General features: G+C 43.7%; 1 protein-coding gene across 1 annotated transcript in view; it reads right to left on the bottom strand.

Moving 5' to 3' along the window:
* The window catches only part of SASH1 (SAM and SH3 domain containing 1), a gene marked incomplete at its 5' end in the record, with an annotated part of 61,386 nt that overhangs the window by 29,686 nt on the left and 19,992 nt on the right, over positions 1–11,708 (bottom strand). Inside the window, one exon of the mRNA XM_010077717.1 lies at positions 280–412. Coding sequence (XP_010076019.1) covers positions 280–412 — 133 coding nt within the window. The remainder of the gene's footprint in view (positions 1–279; positions 413–11,708) is intronic.

Here is an 11,708-nt window from a genome sequence, read left to right as displayed (position 1 = left end):
TAAACTGAGTTCTAATCTCTTAACGAAGGGCTCTCCAGAGCTGCTCTGGGAATACCAAGAGATCAGCACTAACCACATCCTAGGCTGTCACTTTCCTCCTTTCACAGTCTCAAAATGCAATTACTTGGGTAAGGCATGCACCATAGACAAGGCAGTCTTTCCCACCATCCCTTAAGAACACTCCACCCCTCCCTCCCCCAGCCCTCCACCTTCTGCCCCTTCTCAACCGAAACATGTATTCTCACGTGCAATTTTAACCATATGCACTTTGCTTTTTACCTTCTGTGCTGGGTTTTTTCATTTCTTCCACTCTTATGAGTTTCTTCCTGACTCTGCGAGTAGAATTCACCAGCTTGTGCAACCTCTTAAACTTCACCGACTCCTCTGTTTCATCATCAGATTGTTCTCTTGACTGGCAAAGAAACAAAGGAAATATTAATAAAGTAGTAGTTCCACAGCTTGCTCTTTCAAGTCAAGTTAACCCAGCTCATCTGCTGCGCTGTGTCAATGCAGCTCTGTAACTGGTGTTATATTTCCAGACCAGGTCAGACAGAAACATTTATATTACTGAGGGTTTTCTTTTTTTCTTTTCTATTTCTTTTTCTGAAAGCATGACATACCATTTTGATTTCTAAATCTGTGCAACGTAAGATCCTAGGCACTTCCTGCCCTTGTCTTTCTTCCCATGCATTGTGTAATAACTACTTCCACGTCCTCTCTCAGTAAGTTTCAGGCAGGGCTCTTTCCCAGGGCTCTTCTTACCATACCAGTTATGCTCCTGTGGTTTGGGTCAGTCACTGGTCTGTCTGGCATCTCAGAACTTGCTGTTTAAACCAGGTTATAAACAGCTTCTCCAAACTGAAGCTCTGTCATTGACGACTTCTCTTTTTTCCCTCCCCCAGTCTTCCCAGAAAATCAAAACCAGCAGCACAAGAAGGGGACGGGAAGGAAAAGGAAGGAGGAGACCTCATCTGCCTCACTGACGAACTGCCACAGCTACAAAATATTCCTTTCCTCCTCCCTGCTCCCTACACTCCTCCTGAAGGCTCTCGAGGCTGGAATTAAGATGGACACAGCATTCCTCCAGCACTGACCAAGGGAAAACTCTGACCTTTTCAGATATACAGTGCAGTCCATATTCCCCAGCATCCCGTTTCGTTTTGCATCTGATCCAGTATGCTCAGTTCCAGCTGTTTTCCCTCAAGTATCAAACATTACAGAGACAAAAAAAAATTCCCCTCTCTCCAGCAGCAGTGACACAACAAGCTGAAACAATCCATTCCTTGTGAACGAGAAGACGACTTCGATTTTCAAGCCAGATCCAACCTTCAATGTGCTACTTCCTTTGTTTTAATCAGTTCAGAATGTGGAAGGCGGCGGGGGGAAGGGAAGGCAAGAGCAGAGGAGGCCAGCAGGGCTCTCCGTCTTGGCCAGGACAACCCTGGCACCGTGCACTGCTGTACATTCCTGTGTGCAGTGCAGGCTCCAGCTGGAGCGTGGTATGGATCGTATACCTTACTTTGTTTTCACCCGCGGTCCCAGCCAATTCGCCGTATTCCTAATAGTCAGCTCTAAAAACCCTCATGCGACTTCCTGTCGGCGCAGCTATCTGGGTTTCCACAGTGCACTCATCCTTTTTTCTACTTCTCCTTAATTAAACTTTTTAAAAAAGAAAAATCCCCAACAAATGCAAGCCAAAAAAACCCCAAAAACCAACCAAAAGCCACCCTCTCCTCTTCTCCACCAAAAATGCTGTCTGCTTAACTGAAAGCTGAAGAAAAGACATGCCGAATATAAAAATGCTTTCTGCTTTTCCAATACACTTAAATATCAGGATGTGGTAATAATAGTAGATGCCATGGGGCAGGATACCAACTAGCAGTTGCACGGGTACACTTTCAAAGGCACAAACAGTGCCTGAAAGAGCCAGGACAGCTCTGAAAGCCTGCCTTGCAGGCACACACCTCACAAGGCCAGCAGAAACACACCAGAGCAAACATAAGCCACTTTCTGCAAGGGTACAGTCAATTACCGATTTCCTACAAACTTTGTGTTACTCCAAAACAAGAAGGAATATCAAATGGACCACATATGGCAGTGGGAATTGCCATTCTGCCATCCCAGATTTTATTATGGGTACAGGCTGGCTAGGTAATTAATAATCTTCCTTTGGGAAAAACAGGGCTGTAGAGAAGAGTACCAGACTTGTTTATATCAAGATAAATTAAGCATCAAGACGAGCATTAATCCAGAGATTATGGCTGGGGCAACTTAGTGACATGTCAAACAAGACAGACATATTTAGATAAGAAGATGAATGGATTATTGACCGCAATCAAGAACTTCAGTCAAGACTTCTAAGGCCATTAAGTGCATCCTGGCAAGCAACCATCATGCATGCATACTCTGCACTTGAAATATGTTTATTTTAAATGCAATTATTCCAAGTCATTGCTTTCCTTCATCACTTCTCATACACCCTTGGTCTTCAAGACTACTGTTAGTAAAACTGTGAGCTCTGCAAGACCTAGAGAATAGCTTATACATGGTCTTCCCACCCAGGATTTCATAAAAGAATAAACTAGTCTTACTTTTGCAGCACTAGTATCTGATAAAGAACTGTCCCCCTCAGAGTTATGAGGACTCAACAATGACAACAAAGCCTTTACAATGTCTGACATTTGCATTCACGACTACCACTGCAAAAGTGAGCGTCAAAATAGCCTCAGTGCAAGGTACTGACACTGAACCCAAGTGGGTGGTCCATGGGGGCCCCACCACACTTCAAAATAAATGAAGTCCCATCATAATCAAGTGCCAGCTGGTTTTACCTGCCGCTTCAGGACAGCTGGCACTCTTTGAGCCAGTGTCCTCTGTAGACAGTGACAGACCCTTCCTAGAGCCGATGCTTGGCCGAGAGAGGCGAAAACAGTTCATGATTAACAAAAGGAGCAGCCGGATAATGGGCTGACTAAAACCAAAGCCAGTCCCTCTCCAGCAGCCTACTTGCTGTCATATTGGGTAGCATGTGGCATGGAAAATCTGTAAAGGAAAGGGATGGCTAATAAGTTTACGCAAAAAGACCTGAAAATGTCTGTGACTACACCGGTGGTGCTGCTCAGGAAACTTTCTTGTCAAATAACACTGATTCATTTGAAAATGAAACCATTCTGAAAAAGGGTTATTTTTTATTTACTTCCTGGTCTTGAAACGTTTTTTTTTTTTTTAAAAAGGCCTTGAAATTATCAAAAGTTTCCATTTTGGTGCATGGGAAACAAAGCTTCATTTTCCAGTCCATGCAATGCTTTCTTGTACAGCTAATATTAAACAGAAAACAGAAATGTAAAGCATTCAGGCCATAAGCGACATATTTGGAAATCATCGAACTTGGATGCTTTGACTTCCCTGACCCACTCTACCCTCCCGGCTTCCATGGTGACAAAATTGCTTTTTTTGGTGGCTGTCCCTGACTTCAGATGGGAAAATCACCCCAATCTCCCCAGTGTGTGGTGGGCCGGGCAAATGGTTTCCTGTACAGCTCTAGCAGCCGGGCCTTGGCACAGGGCTTTGATGCAGCCCACTGCCAGCCCCCCTGTTGCCCTCTCCCCCTTAACAAGCGCTTCAGTGCGCTGCAGCACTGCAAAAGGGCAGATGCAGCCTGTTAAAGGGGGAACGATGCGTCTGCAAGAGGCTAGGCCAGAGGCTCCCTGGCATGGGAGGAGGCCATGCTGCACCCCTTCAGCCAGTGCCTCCCGGCCTCTGGCACATGGCTGTCCCTTTAGGTCAAGCATTGGTCCCATTAATGTGCCGGCAGAACAGCCAGGGCCTCTCAGGCCAACCCTTGGTGCTGTTAATGCCCCGGTAAAACAGCCAGGGCCTCTCCATCTCCCCGTCCCCCCGCGCACCACCAGCGCAGGCCTCTGCTCGTGCTCCAAGGGGAAAACAAACGGATTTGCAGTACTGTAAATAGGAACAACTTAACTTCCATCGCCTCCGCTCCAAATTTTTCCATCCGAAAGCCCATATGGCTCAACTTTTAATTATTTTGGCTAATGCTGTATGTAGTAATTCTGTGGTGAATGCTTAAGTGTTTCATTTCTGGTTTCCAGGGCAACATTACATCAGATTGCAGACAGCTGGCTCCACAGCCTCAAACCATAACAAATTGGCCAAAGCCGATGCACAAAAATCGCGCTTGCTTTAAAGAGAGAGCGCGGGGCTGGGCTGGGGAGCCGGCGAAGCCTGCGGGGCCCCCTTGGCGGCGCGGGGAGCCGCCGTTCCCTGTGCCGCTTGGAGCAAGTGCATCCCCGACACATCTGCAATGCTCTCACGGCGCGGAAACCTGCCAGCTTGGAGAGCTCGGCTGTACAAACGTGTGAAGGACTACAGGGAAACAAGGGCTAAATTAACAGCATCTGGAAATACCAAGGACTGCATACAGAGGACTGCAGCCACCACGTACTGCATGGCTGGAAAAGTACGGAAAGGCCAAAGCCCATCCCCACCACCCAGCTCTTCATTGCTAACAAATGTGCTCACAAACCTAGGAAAACGCTATCAAATCCAGGAGACATCAATTCCCTCTGCCACCTCTAGCATCCCTTCTGTTTGGAATACTTTTCCTACTCGTGCACCTCTAAAGGCCACGCTTTGCATCATCTCGTACATAAGATCAAAGTAAAATGCCTTACGTTCAGGAACAAATAGGAAACTAGCATATGTACTTTAATATTCAAGGAGCTCTCTATATTCCTCTCCTGGCGCCCTTTTTGCTTTCTCTCCCACTTTTCTCATGCAGGCTCTTTGCTGCTGCCTGCTCTGGAGGCAAGGCACACACCTTGCTCTGCTGTTCTCTAACATCCAGCCCATTTCACACGCCATAGAAATAACAATCCTAACCTCCCCCTCTGAATTAGTGCTTCACACATGCACACACACACAGGAAACTAACATTTATTAGGGTACTTGGAATTAACTGACAAAACGTAAACCAGAAGTAAGTAGCTAACTTTCGTCAAAACTATGTGTGGAAAAACTTCAGGGTTATAGCAGCAGCCCTTAAAAAATACAAGTCAGGCAAAGGCTCCTAGCCAGGTTCTAATGAAAATGTTTAAGAAACACTAGGACAACATGCAGTTAAAGCTATCATAACTGAGTAATCTGGTTCAGCTCCATAAACAAAACACATACATGACTTTTACATGAGCTGTGTGAAGCCATTTAGAGAGATGTTAAAACTTTACAATTCGCTTTAAGCCCAGTAATAGTTCAGCCCCAAACCGAAATCTCTAGGAAACCGCTCATCTAAGAAACAAGGAAATCTCTTAATATCTGATTAAGCCCAAGCTGCAATTATTTTTGGCTATCAGACAATTCTTGTTCAGCAAAATGGGGCAAAAATACGCATTCAGACTCACGGGCATATCACATTACATCATCCCCCAGCCCTGGTTAGCTGACTTCAGAACTACAAGCTCTACAGTTTAAATGCAAAGAGATTTTGCTGTTCCCTTCAGGAGACGTGGCTACGCGTCTCCTTTCTTCTTTCTCTCTAACAGGCTTTACATCTGCCAAAAAAACTAACTATTCTAACTTTTTTTAAAGCTTTATTATAAGATGCCTGGATAAAGTCAAAGACAGGAAAATAGAACAGAAAATAACTTAAAAGCCCAAGGAAAGGAAGAGGATAACCGAGAAAAGCAATGCATGCTGTGCCTAAGAATAACCACAAAAGCCTTTTCTCTTTCTCCCTCTCTGAAACAAGAGGCACATCCTCTCCACATCACGCTACAGGCTCAGTGACTTACCAGCTTCGGCATTTATAGGCCTAAAGCTCAGTTTCGAGTAATTCCCCCTGAGTCCTCAACTGCCGTCAGCTTCGTAACCCTAAAATTTAGGATCAGACCCTTCTTAAGTATTGTATTCGCTCCGAATCTTGCGCACAAAATGCCTCTTCTCTGCAGTTACATTATCAGACACCAAACTGGCTCCGATTCCAGCACTGAATATGTAAAGAAGGAAAAAGCATGATGCTGGACTCAATTAGCTGTTTTCTGCTCACTGATTGATTCCCCCAGTTACTCGCTGGCTGCATAACTTGCAAGAAAGGCATAAGTCATCAGCTCTAAGCAAATCTTCTATTCACCACAAGGAAAAAAGGGAGTGTTGTACATGGCAAACAATCCCTGTTTTCACTGACGAAGGCTTGCTGACCTCTTGCTGGCCTCCAGTTCCTTAATTACTGTCTATGGAATTTCAGTGAAAGAAAAAAAATACAGAGAATCTCTGCAAAGCCAGGACGAAGACTGACCCTCAAACATGACTGTGAGAGTAAAGGCTGTGTCTATAGGAAATATAACTTAAGCCCTTTACCAGCCTCTTTGTATTTTCACTTTTTAGTTCTTTTGACAAAAAGCCCCTCTGAGAATTTCCCTCTATAAAGGGCTAATTTGACTGAAAAATAAACCTTGCTTAAATATTTAGTGAACTTGGATACTTTTTTTTCCTTTCCCCTTGGTTTCAGTGCTATAAAAAAAGAACATCGCCAAGAACTGGAAACGCAAATCATGCTTAATTCAGAAATCTCAGACTGGACTAGAATTGGCCACATTGGGGCTTTACGAAGCATTGTAGCATGACTTCCAACTTCTCCTCCTAGGCTCGGCTCAGACCTCCCTTCCTAAGAAACAGACTCTGAGATACTCAAGTAAACTGGCACTCCTCTTACAGTCAACCATACCTAATCTCAAACATTGGGATAAATCCAGAATTTGGACAATTCTTCTCAGCACACAAGAAAACACAGATGAAAACCTCTACTAATTAGGAGCACTGCTATACAGTTGTGGAAAGGAGTAGCAAAGGCATACCACAACAGCACCCTCTTTAAACCAAGAAAAGATTCCCCTTACTCAGGGGACCATACCATCAATGGCAAGTTAATCTGGATTCACCACAGATCAATCACACAGTGAAATCACAGTGGGACTAAACATCTACTTCCTTCGATGACTGGCTGATTTCAAGAGCTGCCTAGCCAAAAATCCTTTTTCAGTTTCTCCATCTTTGTATTAATGACCATACACAACTTTTCTACTCCCTAGCAGTCATGTACACTAGATTTACTGGTGTGTTGTAGCTGGGTTCTTATCCTTGAATTACTTCAGCCCCAAAACTCTGATGCAAAACCCTATGGAAAATTCTAAGCTTTAGATAAAACCAGCTAATGTTCTCCAATTTCAATAACATACCAGCCCCCATCAAGTGAAACATGACAGCGACTTCCTTGAAATGTATCCCAGATTGCCTTAAAAGTTCATGGCCATGAGTGAAACTGATCTAAGTTTGGGGCTTTGAAACTTGAGTTTTGAAGGTCTGGGGTTTCATTAAGAAAGTTTTGCAAACCTCTAATCCTTACAAAGGCTGTTCATAGAAAACTTTGTGAAGCTCAGATGTGATAATCTGCATCACATCCTGAGGTTACAAATAAAGGCCTTCAAAATTTTTAAGAAAATTATCAGAGGTCATAAATGGTTTTGCCACTTCACATAATTAACTGCAAGAGTATGAACTGCAAAGGCTGTGTAAGTCTAAAATGTGCAGTGGCAGTGTCAGCCCCTCAGGTAAGCTGAAAGAAACAGCAGTCCCACGTCTGGGTTTGGTCTGTGACTACTTCCAAGGAAATCAAAGGAGCATCCAACAGCTACTTTGGTGAAAGATACACTACATATTAGCTGGTGATGACACTGCATGCTGAAATTAGTGGGAAATATTTGTCATAAGTAACAAGAGCACAAAAATTTAATTCTCTCAGGAGGCCTGTCTTGATACTAGAATAGCTGCTTAGGCAAATTCCTAGATGTTAACTGTTTCCAGGTTTCAGTTAAATAATTTTGAGAAGCACATTGCTGACATTTGCATCTGCAAGCCAGACACATCTCCTCATGGTGAAGTGTTTCTCTCACTGATTAGCATAATTAATTTTAATGACATTACAACTGTACTCATGTACCACTTGTCATAGGTATATGTGGCAGAATGAAGCTCTGCATTACATCATTCCATATCTGTTACAATACAGCATTCCTTTCCAATTCTCCCGCAGACTCCTCTACACATGGTAAAGAGAGTCTCTAACAAGGCGCTCTCAAGTGCATCTTGTGTTTTGGCAAGGCTAAGAGGGCCTGGGGAGAATCCCTGTTCTTTGGTGTAGGCTGTACTGTTAATGAATGGAGTACACCACTGGCGCTGGAAACCAACTTCCCCACATTTCAGAAAACCAAGGGTGGAACAGCAATATATGAAACACAGTGAAAATCATATCAGAGGAAAAAAAAAAAAGAAAAAAAAAGAGAATAAGAGCCCTTTAGTGAAAGATGTAGTAATTTAAATCACAGTCTTATAGTATTTTCAAACAATCAAACTATTAATACTACCATCCTAAGTGTGAGAGGAAGGAAACACCAGTGGTGGGGAGGGGCAGCAAGTGGTAACCGACAGGAGCAAAATTAAAATTTTCTATTGTACCACAAGTAAAGATTATTCAGCCTGGTTCTGCCAAATAGGGCAGTGAAACACACGGCTTTTGAGATTCCTAATTCTTGAACTGAGCAAGGCTTTGTTCCAATTTAATCGGCTTGGTCCCAGAAAAGATGGGGGCAGGGAAACCACATTATGGATTACAGCATCTCCTGCTGGCTGATGCATGGAGGGAGAAGTCATAGGAAAAGGCTGTTACCACTGTCCCCCACCCTCTAGGTAATAAGCAGAGAAAGTAGGCAGCTGCCCAATGGCTAAAAGGTACAAAAAAGACAAGTAATGTGTTAGAATGAATATTAAACTAATTTGCCTTCCCACCTCCCACCCTCCCCAAATACATGGCCTAATGTTTTGTGGTAAAGTAAGCCAATAGGGCTTGTCTGAACGCAGTCAAAACAGAAGTGGTTACGAACACGCTTAATTACAGTCACTGCCTGCGCGTTACTGTAAGCTCTCTTCTCTGAGTCATGATAGCAGGAAGATTTTTCTCAGAGACCTTACGACAGACTAATTACATCCCATCTTCCCATCTGCAGGAGCAAGTCCTACTGGCAGTGAGCAGGAGGTTTGCTTGGGGTACATTACTGCCAACCACACAGTACAACTCTGTGGTGACAATGTTTAGTCCCACTAGGCACATACACCTAGCTAAGCTGAATCTGATGACATGGGCAGGTCTTCCATGGTAAATGATACTTCCAGAAGCGACATAGTTTTATTTCTAACTAAATGTGTTTCTCCTGCAAATTCTAAAGCATTCTGGAAAATTTCAGACGAAACAGGTAAAAAAAACCTCCTTACAGTGTTCTACAAAACAAAATATAAACACATCTATGGTCTCTCGCTCTGCTGTCATCACTCCATAGCACTGACCTTACTTTGTGTTGTGTCCTGGGAACTGTAATGACGATCTCCATTTCTCTCACAAATGAATTTGTATTACTTTACCCATGGGAAACCCTGCTCTTATGCATGGATAGAGAGGGGGGAAAAAAACCGTAACAAAATATGCTGTAATTCTTCTGCTACTAGCTTACACCGAGACGTGCCGGACACTGTCCCTGAGATGAGTGGAAAAGGAGGGCAGCCAGTGCCTCCCAGGACAGGTCCCTGTGGTAGACACATAGCGTGGGAATTCAGCACTATCATTTTGAAGCCATGTCTTATTACTGGCTCTTTCCTCATCATAACTTTTACTAAGCACTGATAGTATTATAGGAATGTGGATAATAATAATAAATATACCATCCAATACAATGAGGCACATCAGTGCCTTTCAGGAAATCTCAACAGAAATTGGGTCACTTGACTCTTCGGAGCAAAGATGAAAGCTCTGCATTCATTCATAGCCATGCTCAGCATCAGCTCCCCTCCATTACTTCAAAGAGCATGCAGGGCCTGCAGGTGTCAACAAGCTCTCCAAGAAGAAGTGAAACAGAGAAAAATCCTCTTCCACCTTCAGCCTTTCAAGGAAAAAGTAACCTTACAAAAACTGCTAAGTCCTGTGATAACAGCAAAACCAGGGCTAACATAGTGTATAGCTTTCAAAATGCTCAAACTATCTATGTTGCTTCAGCTGAAATACTACTGTTTACATTTTTTAAAAAAACCTCATCATACCCTAGTCTCCACTGATATCCAACGCTGGTTCCCAATATGCAGTGCTTTTGAACTTAGTTCTAACAAGTTAAATTGACTATATCAAAAGAAGGGCTTTTTCCTGTTTACTCAACAGTCCTGTAGGATGAACAATAATAATGTTAACAAATGGTTAAAAAATGTAAGAATACATCAGCAATATGAATAAAAATCAATTTTAAAATTGCTGTATTTAGAAAGCAACCACAATCTGAATCACTGAAATACAGTATAACCCTGAATAATGTGGATTTGCTGTAGTTATATTTACTCATGAGGTAACTGACGTTACAGAAGTTATACTCTAATTATTCCTTTTCTTCCTACTCTCCAGACTTACCAAACAACACAGTAATGACTGTTGCAAGTCAGAGATCAGACTCAGTCTTTTGTCACTCCACTTTATACCATAGGTAATAATTCAACAGCTTTAGCACCTCTTGGATTGCAACGAATATGACGCAAAGGCTGTTCTTGTCTAATACAGCCCACTCTTTCAACTTCTAGCCCCATTTAATGACTTGGTAAAGGAAAACTTCCTTGGGAAATAATATGAAGAACAGGAGCAACAAAAGATTATCTCACTCCAGCTAGAGCAGTCACTGTGTGGACTCGATTTGCCGCCGCCTGTTACGAAGTGGATTGATAGAAGATGGAAAAGAGCGGCAACGCAAGGGGGAGCTCTCCCCAGCACTGGCCTCACGGCAGATGCAGATGTGCACAGCATGCTTCCAGGTCTGCACAACCGCTGCCGCTCTCCTCAGCAAAAACAAACAGGGTGCCAGTTTCCTACTGGTAATGGTGCCACGCTGTCCATCCTGGGTGAAGAAGGTGTGGGGAAGACAGGGAGGTAAAACAGCACTGCGGGTTTCCCGCTGCCCACCTGTGGGCCATGCTGAGGGAGGGAGATGCTGGTTTTGTTCTCCCTGCTCATAAATGTTATGGCCTGTCTCCTGAGGCTGCTCAGGCCACATGTGGCAGGTGGGGAGGTCTTGGGGCAGTGTGGCACAGCTCACTGCGGCACCTTTCAAATGAAGGCTGTCTGCACTACCTGGAAGCTTGCGTTAATGAGCTCTGGATGGCTGACCATTATCCACTGATCAAAACCGAAACACACAAGCTCAACGAGACCAAAGAAACAGTTCAGTCCAGGGATAATTACAACTTCATTTAACTTGCGCCTACAGAAACTGTCAGCAAAGTTAATTAGTAGTTTGCTTCAATGGCAGCACACATATGATACACGCTTGTGTTACAGTCTCCCTCCTGCTTCTCTCCTTTCCCCCACTCCTACATCGAATACAGCGACTGGTATCAATTAGTCTTTCAGGAGAGGGCACAGGAAAGGATTCGTACTGGTTTCTCCTAATGCTGGTCCTCCAAGCTGGGCTGAAGCCATACCAGTGAGGCTCTGGGGATGAAGCAGCCCTGTTTTAGATGAGCTGAGAATTTCAGCCCCCAAAAGTTATCAAACGAGCTTCTATCTTTAAGAAGCATAAAAGGCACCTCAGTATACAGAAATAATGTGATGC

This window comes from Pterocles gutturalis, unplaced genomic scaffold, assembly GCF_000699245.1.
Source record: "Pterocles gutturalis isolate BGI_N339 unplaced genomic scaffold, ASM69924v1 scaffold2011, whole genome shotgun sequence".
In the NCBI taxonomy this organism is placed as follows: Eukaryota; Metazoa; Chordata; class Aves; order Pterocliformes; family Pteroclidae; genus Pterocles; species Pterocles gutturalis.
Note: the sequence above shows the minus strand (reverse complement) of the source record. Positions and strands in the feature narration are given on the sequence as shown.